The sequence below is a fragment of the Helicoverpa armigera genome, chromosome 5, assembly GCF_030705265.1.
Source record: "Helicoverpa armigera isolate CAAS_96S chromosome 5, ASM3070526v1, whole genome shotgun sequence".
In the NCBI taxonomy this organism is placed as follows: domain Eukaryota; kingdom Metazoa; phylum Arthropoda; class Insecta; order Lepidoptera; family Noctuidae; genus Helicoverpa; species Helicoverpa armigera.
This window is the reverse complement of record NC_087124.1, coordinates 11794380-11809078: the sequence shown is the minus strand read 5'-3', so window position 1 is coordinate 11809078 and position 14699 is coordinate 11794380. Positions and strand designations below refer to the sequence as shown.

The window sequence follows — 14699 nt, the reverse complement described above, 5'->3', positions numbered from 1 at the left end:
GGACTAAATATTATTTCATTATTTCGACCCTGGACACTACCCTATTCCTGTGGTATCGAATTTATAAATTTTCATAAACTAATTTCAATGCATTTATATTAATTTCTTCTAAACCAATTTTAATATGCATATTATTATATTACTCCTTCTCCACGTGAGAGGAGGCCTGTTCCCAGCAGTGGGACGATAGAAAGGCAGTATTATTGCATAAGCATTTTCTCTACCAAAGTGTTATCATTTTCAGAACTTACGAAAGCATTTTGCTTCCAAAACTTATCTCGGAAAACCTAGGTAACCCACTCAATTTAAAAGTAACTCTTTACCATTCAACAGCGTGAAAAAATATTTAATCTAAATTCAACGCAATTGCAAAAATATTTCTCCAGCTTTTCAGAGCCTTTTTGGAACATTTTGCTATCTCAAAACATACTTTGGAGCATGTAAACTTGGTAATATTCCGTTGAAGAGGCTTAGATGCGCTCAATTTAACGTCATTAGGCCTAAGAGGTTGGGATGCCGTGATATGGTAGGTAGGTATGCATAGCTGAACTCGCTTTCAATTGCGGTTAGAAGGACCAGATTTTGAGGGTATATTTAAATATGCACCAAATAAGATACCAACGGAATTAGGAGAAGAAGATTGTGTCAATGTAATTATTGAATAAAAAAATAGTTCAACGTTGTACGAATAAAATTGAACTAGCCTATAGGGTATTACATGCATTTTTGAAATATATCTTAAATAAATTCTTTAGTCTTAATATATCTCTAAAAAATTAAAAATATTTTTTTTTCTCACGTTATGTACGAATATAAATTAATTGTTTTATCATAATTTCAAATTTCGCGCGTATTTCGCGAAAACGCGGCACACAACGGACGCCATGGCCATGATTGTTTTTTGGTCATGACGTCATTACGTTAGTAAACAAACTACAGCTGTCAGTAATACATATTTTGATATGTATTGAAAATTTTAATAATGAGTAATTATGCTCCGTATCGTTGGTGTGTTGTTTCTGAATGTGAGAACACTAGCGTAAAAACACCAGACAAATTATGGATTCAAGTACCAGTGGATATAAATATGAGAAACACTTGGTTAAAAGTTGTTTACTACCGTAATGACGTCATTAGCATGGCGGCGACATTTCGTAGTGTTCAAAGACAGATAAAAAAACCTAAAAACTTTAAACTGCAATAAAAAATATATTTATGTACCTTACGAAGTGAAACTAACATTTCCCGATTGCTTTTCCTCTAAACAATCATTGTAATACACTTTTAATTTTTTTCTCATCTAGACTAAAATACACTATTGTAGAGGCTAAGAAATTACTGAACCAATTTTAAAAATTATTTCTCTGTTTGATATCTGCACTATTCCCTAGTAACATAGGCTATATTTTATCCGGATACGAGCAGTAGTTGCCTAAAGCACTGGTACTCAGCTTCATCTGGTTAGACTGCAAGCCGACCCCAACATAGTTGGGAGAAAGGCTCGGGGGATGACGGGCAGTAGTTGCCTCGGGACGCTGGTGAAACCACGGGGAAACAATATTATATAATACGTATAAACGTTACATTAGGTATAATTTCGCGGCAATCGATGTGAAAGTTCTCATTACCTTTTTCAATTAAATCACGTACCTACAGAAACTACAAGAAAGCTATAGATCATGACATTTATTTCTGTTATTTACACAAGAAAAGTTATTTACTGCTACGTTAACTATAATTTATCGTATCATTATTCGCCTTAAAACTTTCTTAAATTATTATTTACAAATGCGAGGGTTTTCCTTATATTGCAGTCAATTTCCCTTTCTCTAATAATGCTAAGTAATTTACTTTTATTTTCACCTTTTATCACCGGGTCCTTTAGTCTTAAGTGCCAAAGACTAAAGCCAGCTTTGCACCTGATTGGCATTGATACTTGCCAAGATAAATTACTATGCTTTTGTAACTACATATTATATTATGAGGGGAAAAGTTACTACACTGTAGTAACAATGTGAAAAAATAATGTGATTTCCCATTTTTGTTTCATAGGCACATCAAATGCTTTGACTAAGAAATTAATAATTAAGATCCCAGTTCGTGTCCAGTCGTTGGATGGATTGTAAAAAATAAATGATAAGTTTATCGGGTACAAAGATTTTGGTTGTTAAAATAATAAAGTGTATAACTTGAACACTTTACTTAACATAATGAATAGGGCTGTTATTCAACCTATTGTCAGCTCAATATAAAACGCCAGTCCTTCCTATATTTAAGTAGAAAGCCGAACAAATATCCTCCTACGTTTGAAGGATTAAAATAAATAAACAAATATCTAATATTCAGTAGCTATTCCAAGCTTTCTCCTGAAGTGTTTCAATAACTTATTCGCATATGTAAGAGGTTGCAAGTGTCTGCTTAACACTTAGAACCAATTCAGAATCACTTACCTAAGTTGACAACTGACTGGCGTGTAAGATATTCGTATGTACGTAACAATCATGTACCTGTACACTGGAAATTAAATAGTCAGCCAACAGTTGATCCGATGGTTGCCAAAAAAGAAAATCTTGAGTCCAGTCAAAGTTTTCAGTCTATCTGATACCGGCTAAATACCTGATCTTTGTAATATGCGCACTAAAACAGTGTCGTTTCCGTACATCGGAGAGCACGTAAATTTCGGTCCTGCGCCTGATCTCTCTCCGGTCGTGTCGGATTGCCGTCCCATCGGGTTATGAGAGGGAAGGAATAGTGAGTGCACCTGTGTCTGCTCAAATGCTCGTGCACTACTTCTATAATATGTCCTACGGAGTTGGCTGATCTCCATGAGAACAGCCGTAGCCGATAATCGGCTAGGAGATACAGATTAATGAGCCGCATCAAACTATCGGCCGACTAAAAGTTTCCAGTGTGCGGGTACTCTTTGTTGTCAACTGACTGCCAGTAAGATACCTATGTAACAGTCGTGTTAGGTAACTTAGGACGAATGGTTACGAACTTAGAGCTTACTTAGTTTATAAGGAAGATTATGGAAGGCAAGAATGTGCTTGGCAACTGGAAATTGAATATTCTAGAATATTCTAAAGAGTTTCAAGGCATTACTTTTCCAGGTATTTTTGTTGGTAGGATGATATTCAAGTTTCTTATATGAAGTGATAGTTAGCTTGTTTATCTCGAACATGTGATAACAAGACACTTTTTCCAAACATGTTTTTTTTTTTTCAATTTATTATAGAAGAGTTGGGAAAAGGCAAATTCAATGTCGGACTTTTAAAAGTTCATAGTTTACCTTCTTTAAATGAATACATACATAACATATAACTAAATTAGACTTACTGTTTTCCCAACTACATTGTATGATAAATACAATATATAAGTATAATATAAGTTACATTTCTAGGTACAGGCGGTTTCTTTCATCAGATACATAGTTTACAATCTTATCTCGGATCGAAGGACCAATAAATATTTAATGCACTATCTATCTACTTAATGGGTACTAAAGAATTTTAGGACATTTCAATATTTATTGCTAGTGTACCATAAAACTCAGTTTATGTACTGGTGGTAACTTTTTATGGTATAAGGATGGATGTCTAGAGTAATCTGCAGAGACTTTTTTTAAAGAAAATAGTACCTTTGAAAGAAAAATCGGATTCTCTAGAAATATCTCTATCTTTACCTACCTCTAAAATAGAAATGTTTTTTTGTCACATATTTTATCTTAGGAATGGAACCCTTGTATTGTTTATATCAAAAGATAAACCTTAATTTTTAACCTACACTTTTACTTATTTAACTTCTTACAAACTTATTCCTAGATGCAACAGGTCTACTTGTTGCGTCCTAACTTTGTCAAAGTAAATACATATGAATAAAAGGTACTGTACATATCTTCTATCTATTTTACATGCAATCCATCAAGTATGACACTCGATTTAATAACATAATCAGCCCCCACATGCCGGCAGTTAGTTATAAGACAATAGAAAATCAATTGTGTTTCCGTCTCTCGAAAGAGATGTATGGGCCCATAAGGGATGGGGATCAAGTGGAGTTTGCTGGATCTTTTTATTGAATTTATTTTCTTAGATCCCTTGTTATGAATACGACAGTTTATGTTGCGTTATTTGTAATGAAGGCAGATTTAAACACTTCTGAAAGAAATTATTATTTAATCCTTACACCATATAAAGATGGCCAATAAGGTCTGAATGCGCGAGGATTTAATATTGCAAATGTGAAAGCAACTCTGTATCCCTTTCTCGCCAAAACTGATTAAATTGTTATGTAGTATAGAGATAGTGTTCCCAACAACCTAAGAAGTGACATAGCTACGGTTGCGGGAGTTAGAAGTTTCTGGGACGTGGGCAAAACCGCAGGAGAAAAGCTAGTATTAAAACCAAAACTTTAGCTTCACACCTTCCTACGTGCACTTGTTTCAACTAATTCACAGCATTTCATAAATCACATTGCATAATAATCGTCTTACTTAACACAGATTTAAAGGCGTTCCTAATTGGCAAAGACAACTGAAATAAAGGCGTGGGCCCATCACGCCGACGCGAAATCTAAAAAAAACATTGGAATCAACAATTAGCGTCAATTAACAAAGTCCTACTCAGGCTCAAAGGCTTTATCTTTAATGCAAAAAGTTTTACAATCAAAAAGGTTGTATGTAGGCGCTATTGCACGATTTCTTTGTCTTTTAGTTGTAATATGTAAGACGGATTAATTTGTCAGTCTGCCCATCTCTTATTTATAATGCATTAAAGTGTATCTTATTTATTTTGAAATCTTTTTGGAAGCTTTTTGGTATCCCTCCAGGGATCTCTTCGAAAGATACTCCGTAAATTCACAGTTCTCTCAAAGATAAGAAAAACTTTGTCTAATCTAGAAAATTGATCTCAACTCCTTCAGAAATTGTTTAATGATTTAAGTAAAACTGCTATATTCCTATTTCACTCCAAACTTGCGGATATAACTTCCTACAAAATATCAAATTCCATCAAAACTGACTCAACAGTTTTGAACAAAAACCCCACAAATATCCTTTCTTCCACATTAAACTTGACTAAACAGCGGAAACAGGCATATCCGTATGTTCGGCCACTGCACACTAGTGAGGGGAACAATCCCGGTAACCCCGGGATGGATGGTAGCCCGTCAAGTGAGACTTCCGCGCGCCCCGGGAACCGTGGCCGCCCGGTATGGACCGGTCACGAGCACTATTAAATTGGGGGCTGGTACAAGATGGAGAAGAAAGCGTTTTGTTTTTCTAAAATATTTTACCACTATAAAACATTCAATTGAGAATTTTTTTGTTTTGTGTGCTACATATGATTAGTAGGTATCTATTACCTTTAAAAGTGTGCGAAATTGTTAATAGCAGCATATTTAACCAGAAATTGCAGGATATGGGTCCAAAAATTGAGTCCTATTAGAAATAGCTCTAAAAGAAATGGATAGTCTGATTGATTGTTTTCTTATTTGATTGTTTTTTTTCATATCAGTTCATTTTCTAACATTTCTTTTGTCGAGTTAAATATCGCAAGTAAATTATTAACGAAAGACAAATCTTGTGACTTATAGCACACAAAACTGAATCTTTAGTGTTGGTTACACGATCGCATCGCCCACGGGCGAACAGACCGACAGGCAAAGTTCAATATTAGATATCCGATATCGAGACATAAATAAATCGATTTATTTCTATAGATATCTCTATCGATTGCTGCCTACCTAGGAAATCTTAGGTCGTGATCACTCGTAATGTCATTGTGTAGGTTATTATGGATATAGTAAACCTTTTTTTTTACTAAAAGGTAAATAAATAAGTTAATTTTAGCTGCTGCCTATAAAAAATTACGTGTGGCTGTATTGAGGAGATTACATTGTCCTTTACAGAAAAAAAAGCAAGGAGAGCGCCATTTGTAATTATGTAATTGAAATGATTGGATAGGACTCAATGCTTGATATAAGTGGAATAAATCAACTTTAGTACCTATCCCCTAATAAAAATACAAATTAGTTTAAAAGACCCGTTTAAAATAAGTATGTATTTTTAATAAAAGGCTTCCCAAATCGGGTGCACTTAAAGCAAATAAATCCTAAAAGCGGACGGTAGAGATTTATCGGTAACCCGGCGCCTGATAGGACGAACCTAATGGATCCCTCTGGTTTTAGCCTTTTTGTGCCATTTGGGAACAATCTACTTCTGAAGCATACTTTGCAAGGTACTACTAGCTTCTGTCCTCGAGTTTGTCTTTGTGATGAAACTTTGGAATTCAATCTTAATAGACATATAAAATAATATAATAAATCACAACGTAGCTCCCACACATTGCAAAAAATTTACTTAAGTCTTTCTCGATTTCTCGATATGGCTTTGCAAACCTTTTTCAAATCGGACCAGTATTTTCTATTGTAAAGTCATTGGACCAATAAAATCGAAAAATCTTTGGTAATGTGAACCTAACTTTAAGTTCACAATAACAATAATAGTATGTCCTCAAGTTTAGAATAACACCCCATTTACTTTAAGGGTTATGCACACTGGCGTGAATTGCCGCAATGCCTAGCTTGACCAGTGACCATAACTCAGGATTCTAAAAGCCGGCTCACAGTCTCTGGCAAACTGCAACGTCAATCCCTAGCTTAATGCAGAACCGGCGACGCTACCTCCCAGCCTTAGTATATAGACCCCTTTGGGCTTTACTAGTAAATGTCGCAGTTATTTTTCTTTTACCTATGAAGACTTATTATGGGGATTTATGAAATATTCAATTGCCTTGCAGTGAGACAGTTAAATAAAACTGTATATAAGAAAAGAAATGGTTAACGCGCGACATATTTTTTTAATTCGGATAAGATTTTTTCAGGATACGGTTTAATTATTACCTCAATGGTAAAAATGGCTGGAAATATACATATACTGTGGGGTACCTACTTTTTCGTGTTTTATGATCTTCATTCCACTTGATTCATATCTATGACAGTACAATAGTATCATTCACATTCTTCTCACATCACATCTATTTACCAATCTATGACAGAATTGGCTCACTTTCCACTTAAAATAAGTACTCTGAACTATAGTAATTCTTCGTAACGGCAATAAAAAGGTTTCCCACCATTTATCAGAATTTATCAGAATGTGCCAATGGTGTTAATGGATGATAGCAATACGATAGAAACTGCTCGGTTCCCATCGAACGCTATTGTTAAGGCTGATAGACATCTGGTCTAGATCGGTTCGTTGTATGAGACTATTTCTTAGGCTACGAACAGACAGACGGCGTAGTTGGTTACGCGTCCAAACACACTCCCCTTTGAAGGTGCTGCAAGGTTAGAGTTGTCACGGGTACTCTAAGCGGGTGCGGGTTGTACGTATTCAAGAACTGTACATACTCTGCCGGGGCTGCGGGATGTTCCAAAGAGTTACCGCGGCTCTGATACCTAAAAGGCCTACGAAGGAACATGATGGGTTATAGTGGGTAAGAGTCTGTCTGACACTCCCTCACCGCTGCCCCACAGCTGGAGAAGTCATTTGATGATTTCCCATAAAAAATGACTATAAATACTGAAATATTATGGTTCCCTGAGTATGCGTGACCAACTACGTATAGTGGGAATGTCTAGTCTGTACACAGCTTTAGATATCGTGTTGCAAGCAAATTGTTTTGTATCTTATAAGAAAGATACTTGAGATAGTTAATGTATTGCTCTTTTGTATGTTCAACAAGTTATTAATGACAGCAAGAAATACTGTGTTCAATTTATGGGGTCGTTTTAAATGTAGGAAAAAGATTTCTTTACATTCTTGACAAAGCTACAAGAGCGTCATTTTATGACATGTATAAATCCAAAAACATACATGACACTCCAAATCGCGTTACCAAGATTCCTCAAGCTTCCTTCTTTGCAACCCATATCAATAAACAAAAATATTCCGATACACATAATGAAAAACGTCAACATCATGATCAAGCCATCAAAAAAGGAAAATAAGAAACATTGTTCTCAAAATAACGAAAACTCGGCTACAGTTATTTATACAAAAATTCTCAAACCGAAATTAACATTGGAAATTGAAAATATAAAGCTTTCATAGCAAAAGTAACCCTCATCAGAATTCTTCATAATATTGTTTGGAAACTTGAAAGGAAGAAAAAATACATGTTTCTGAGTGGCAACTGTTAAAGTTCTGCCATTCCACTTTGAAGTTTTAGTTTCAACTTACCAGCACGTTTTGGTGCAAGTTGTAACAATGTTATTAGTTTGCCTGGCTTTTCAGCAATTCTTATAGATAAATGTCGATTTATTGTTAAGATGACCTCATCGTCATTGAGATTTTTCGAGATTTTGTGGTATATCACATAGCATAATATAACATTGTAAAGCAATAAAGCAATGCATTTATGGAGTTCCCTCGAAGGCAGTCATTATTTTGACATCAAATTACTTCATACAATATAAAAAAAAATCTAGCAATTGCGAATAGAGCAAACAAAGAATTAAGAACTGGAAAAACGATTAAAGATTTCCCAATATATTTTTTTATGTATACAGATGGAAAACATTATTTATATAAAAACTTACTGCAAACCGCTATCTCTTAAACCTTGTACCAAACCCTTTACTAAGTAAAATCGTATTTCCCATACAAACGATGCATTTGTTTAGCTGCGCTCGTTTAGAAAATTGCATTCTATTTGTACTGGTGTTCGCATTTATAGCACGATTACGGAAACATGTTGGGATGAGCCTGTTGCTCGTAGAAGCTGGGGAAGTACATAACAAGATGTTTGTTTACATACATTTGTGTAAAGATTAAGGAAATTGTGAGCCCATATTGGCTGCGGGATTGTTCGAATGAGTTACCGCGGCCCTGGTACATAAAAGGCCTACGACGGAACACGACGGTTTTTCAGTCAGTAAGAGTCTGACACTCCCTCACCGCTGCTAACCCACAGCGGGAGGGGTCATTTGATAATTTTTGTTTGTAAGTAACTATTTAGTAATCTGTGGTATTGGCAACAGTCTTGTGAATAGGCTGTGGAGGTCTGACAGTCGCTCGATGTAGAACATAGGTGCAAATATTTACAAAAATAATTCCAGCAATTATAATGTCTGTGATTTATTACGTCCATGCTGCATGATTCCTCCTCATTTTAGGAGAAGGAAAAGGGTACACTCATGAATTCTATACTTCAGATATTTACGATTTAAAAGAAATAATACTCAAAAACTACTTACATAGAAATTGAGACTTAAGTTCTGACGACTCGAGACAGTAACGCTTCCTCCGTGTATTGAATAAATTTTAATGATGTCAGATAGTCGTAGATAGAACTAAAAAATTAATACAAACCAAATAGAACAAAAAATATAGTGCAAACAATTAAAATATACATCGCAACCAAAAGTTTTCTCCTCGAAACATCAGAAAACATTCGCGTTCCAAATATCGGAACGAACCCAATTTGCAACAAACCGACCCAGTTTGTTTTCAATTAGCAAAAATATTGAAGTTTTGTATTTTTGTTACAGTTTCACGCGCGCCATCAAAATTCGTCAAAACTGGCTACCCTCTGATAACATCAGTACCATGGATTCGGAGAGGTAAGCTATTGATGTTTCTTTGTTTATTTAATGTTTCTGCTTTATTGGTTTCTTGTTGTATTTGTGTTGTGGACGCAGTTTTAGAGTTTAGAGGACAGTTGTGTAAGAGAGAGGACTTAGGAGATATACTCTACTATATTTTGACAATAATATCAGTACCATCAGCGGTAATTTAAAGCCGATTATCGGCTATGGCGGCTGTTCTCATCATACTCCGAGCCTTTTGCCCAATCATGTTGGGGTCGGCTTCCAGTCTAACCGGATTCAGCTGAGTACCAGTGCTTTACAAGAAGCGACTGCCTATCTGACCTCCTCAACCCAGTTACCTGGGCAACCCGATACCCCTTGGTTAGACTGGTGTCAGACTTACTGGCTTCTGACTATCCGTAACGACTGCCAAGGATGTTCAATGACAGGCTGTTCTCATGTAAGGAGATAAGTCAACTGAGCAAGACATATTATAGAGGTAGTACACGAGTGTACTCCCTATTCCTTCACTCTCATAGCCCGATGGGATGGCAATCCGACACGACCGGAGAGAGATCAGGTGCAGGACCGACATTAACGTTCTCTCCGATGCATCTGCGGTCATTTACAATTACCATAACACAAACACAGTAGCTATGAATGTCTCACAGAGCACTCCCAACTACAGTTCGTCTTTTCGGAAGCTACGGTGCCACAGACAGACACGCACGTAGACACGTCAAACTAATGAATGTAGTTTTTGAATTTACAGTCACATCATAAAGTATGCTATACTTTAAAATCACAGAAAGACACGACTGAAAAATTCCATCCTAAATACAGTTCCCAGGAAATATTTCAGCAAATAAAAGGTTCCCCACTAAAACTAACGATGTACATTTATATTTGCTAACAGTTCTATCATCCCCACTTGTTACACAACCCTTGTCATGTGAGGGAATGCTACACAAAACTCCCCAATCAACATTCAACCTTATACATTAGAAATAAAGTTGAAAATCCATTGAAGAAATTTGACAGATCTATTGTACCTAGTAGGTTGATATGTAGCGTTCGTACTATTTATTGAGTGCTAACTCGCCACTTTTCTATGTTCAGCTATATTTTATTGTTTCTGACAGAGAAATGTGTTTCGAATTTTATATAAATGTAGGCATTAAAGTTTCAATTTGTTTCTTTAGTGAAAATTGTGGTACCTCTGTATTGTATTTCATCTCTGTCGGTAGTGTTATGTTACTTTGAGATGCAAGCAGCAAGATGGAATTTGTGTTCGTTACAAGCAGTAGTTTTGAAAGCTTCAAGGTATCTTCAAACACATATAATATAAAACTTAGAAGATAAATAGAAGCGAATATGAAGCGTCCGGTTGCAAGCGTTTTTTAGCTCTGAAATTATATCCTAAAATATTGTATAGACAAGTATAAACAGACCTAAATATAAATACAATACCACAACATTTCATACACACACACACACACAAACATACAAAATTGTAAACAAAACAGTAGGTACTATTCAGGATATCATTTCTCCCGTGATTTGAATACAAAGGACTGCCTTGTCTATTTTCTCAGACTTACCCGCTGGAATTTGGGAACAACGAAATTTCCCGTAATTTATTTTCATTGCTTCCTATGAAAAGAAGCTTGTCCTGACGTCCTGAACAAAAGCGTCGTCCGTTGCTGCAGAATTAATGTCGACAAAGACTTATTTTTATATTTAACCAAGACTGTATCAAATATTTATAGCATCAAAATAAATATCACAACATACCTAATGAATTTCTTTCATAAATTTTTTTCAAGAAATCACAGACGAAAAGTGCCTGTCAAAATACATTCTTTTCAATCTAAAAAAAAATCAGAACGTTGTTTATTCCGCTGAGAATAGACAATAGAAAAAAGATTGACGGACTGTCAAACAAAACCCTTTTCAATTTCGAATATGGAACGTCAAAACATACGTCACATACCAGTGTAGTCCGGTCGGACATGAAACAATCAACAAATTGAATTTAGTTTCGCGCAAAGATTAGATACGTTACAGATAGCAATTTATTTATTAAATTGGGAGTGACAATCCAATCGGTCATTTCAGGGTGTCCAGTAGGTATATAGTACGGAATGCTACAAGGGGTGATAGGTTGGATTAATACCTACCAAAATAAAAAAAACATGTTTAGATAAATTTTACGGGTTGCTATCTTCTGCAAGACAAGGACCCAGTTCCTTATAATTAAATAGGCTTCTTTACTCAATCCTCATCTGCTAGACAGTGACATTAAGTGTGATAATAGTAAAAGAAAATACAAAAAAGACTGCAACTCTTGAATACCGTAAACCGTTTTTCTAATTAACATTAATATCTAAAATCTAATTGTAACATTATAACATGCAAGTTTATCAACCAACCTCTGACATTCAATACTCCATGACACTTTCCCACTTTTATTTCCTCGTCCTTGGCAGTGCCTCGGGACTTGATGCAAGGCGTAACAACTATATCAGATTCCCTAAGGAGACCTGATTAAGTATGTACAAGATTTAGTTGCGTAGAACAGTGGTACCAAGGTGAACGCTCTTGTATTTAGGTTAGGAAAACTCGTTCATTTATTTTGGGAGTAGGACATTTTGTTACGTAGTGCGCTTTATTAAAATAGTTTGTTCTGTGTTTGTGTTATGTATTGTATGTAAAATGTGGTTGAGCATATACAACAATAAGGTAGTGAGAAAATGGACAGGATTTTTTTACTTAATTTGTTTTTTTTTGCGGTTTTCTTGCATCATTAATAAATTTATACTTTCCCATGTTCCACATAGCAAAAGCCATGTTCATCACATTCCATCGAACATGCTACAATATGTCCAAAAATTAATCTACAACGCAACTAATAAAATTCATTACATTTCCACTAATTAAAAGTGTACTATGCCAAGTACAGTTTATAAGAAAACTAATTTCCTCACAGTTTTGAAGTCCCAACTTCCAATCTCCCAGTAATGACTAGCCCGAATACCGTATTCATAGGTGTAGCAACATCGTATGAATAGCTGAGCGAGTGTTGCCAACAAATAACCACAATGTTCCCTGAAATGTTATCTTGTTTTTCGTCGAGATTCAACGAGCTATTTTCTTTTTGAATGTTAACGTGGATGGGAGTCTTTGGTACATTATTTCTATGTTTGTAAGTGTCTTTAAAGTCTTGTAGGTAAAATTTTGTGAAGGACGAACTGGCTGGAAAGAATTTTGCTAATGAGATGATATTAAATAGAGAAGTAAAGAAGATGTTTTGCGCCGTCCACAAATAAAAAATTGGGATAGGGCAGAAGTATGGTAATTAAGGCCCGGTTGTTCGTACGTGGCGGTAAAGTAAAAGTTAAAATTTGACCGTTGTCAATTTTGACCACGGATAATTTGACATTTTTGTTCTGAAATTTTAACGTTCGTTAAACTAACTGGTACTTCACCAACGCTTTTTGAATTTAAACCCTGTTAATTTTACTGTAACTAGAATTTAACCCTAACCTTGACGTAACCGAGCTTCAAACAACCGGGCCTAAATCTTAGCAGTTCTAGTAGAAGTTTTCAAATATTTCAAACTAAAGTAATTTTTCTTTTCATCAAATAGGCAGCTAGTCGAATAAGATATTAGCTCTATATTGTATTCTAAAGATAAATAAATAAAAATAGTACCCATTACTCAGTCTACGAAGCATACACACAAATCTCAATTAGTCTTCATTCTAGAATTCCCAGCATAGAAATATACCGATCCATCGTCTGATTTACTTTCTTATAAACTCAAGTAATTTATTACCAACATGCCTGGATGGCTACTGAATATTTAACTACAAACGTAACTTAGGTAATTCGACTGATTTTACTTGAGAACTTTTTGGAAGCCTAAAAAATGTCCTGAATACTGGAATTTGCTACGGAGTTTTCAAACAAATTCGAAGTTCAAATTCTTGAATATTTGAAAAGCGATTCGTGAAATGTTCGTTCGTAAAATTAATTCGTTGTTCTCCACGTGTGACTTACAACCTTTGAATACCTTTTGTATAAAACTCGGAGGATGGAAAGATAGCGGAGATGCCATAAGGCAGATAGGTCAGGCTTCTTGTAGGTCAGGTGACGTGAGGTAAGCGTGATCTGCTTACTAGAACTAACGAAGCGTTCTGGTTCCTTGTCTAATCAAAACCAATCTGTCAAAGATTAGTCTTGATTGATTGGTGATTTTATTTTAAAAATAATGTGAGTGTTCTATGCAAGGCGTGTATGACAGGAGCTAGTAACGTTCTTCGTCCCCCGAACACCAGCATTTTGGTGCACTAGAGATTGCGTTATGACACCTTCGCTATTCATTTTGTTCTCCATGCTTACAACCTTTTAATTCCTCTTAAATAAAAGCAAATCTGTTGAAAATACCAACTATTATTTGTCTTACTAATTAATTAAGTCTCCTTTTCTGCAGAACATTTTATTAACGTCTTGTTCGCGTTGAATTCTCGGCATTCTGTTCTTAAGATATTTCTGCTGTTTGTCACAGGCCACGGCTTTATTAAGTTTGAATTTTATGAATTACGCTCTCTTTTATTGTCTTTGTATGTTCTGTGGAAACTCAATTTTCTTAGAAGTCGCACACTAATTAGGTATGACTTTTTCTTTCATCAGTTTGATATTGGTTGGCCATATTTCTACAAGTATGGCAAAATAATAAGCTACATAAAAATATTATCTTACTCCCTATTATGTATCCCTTTCTATGAAAACCACTGGACCCTCAAACTGTTATACAAAACTAGCGAAATGAATACAAATATTAATCTAAGAATATTTCTTAAAGGAAAATAGAATATAATAATGTAGATCTAGACACACGGCAGTGTGTCCGCCAAGTTCGAGCAAAAAAGGCGACACACCGGCCGTGGGTTATATTACACGAACCATTTCGGGCCAAATTCGACCCCCCTGTAACTCAAAATCTATTTTATTTACGCATATCAAATTTCTAGTATCTGTTGAGACCCCCTCACTTATCTAAAATACAAAATTTCATTAATATACCTATTGTAGGTCTTGAGATA

At 35.3% G+C, this 14699-nt stretch overlaps 1 protein-coding gene across 1 annotated transcript in view; it reads left to right on the top strand.

Annotated features, from left to right (window-relative positions):
* LOC110381082 (uncharacterized protein) overlaps positions 1–14699 on the top strand; it is a 165208-nt gene that overhangs the window by 120286 nt on the left and 30223 nt on the right. Inside the window, exon 2 of the mRNA XM_049842738.2 lies at positions 9553–9624. Within this exon, the coding sequence (XP_049698695.1) occupies positions 9611–9624 (14 nt within the window). The 5' untranslated portion in view covers positions 9553–9610. The remainder of the gene's footprint in view (positions 1–9552; positions 9625–14699) is intronic.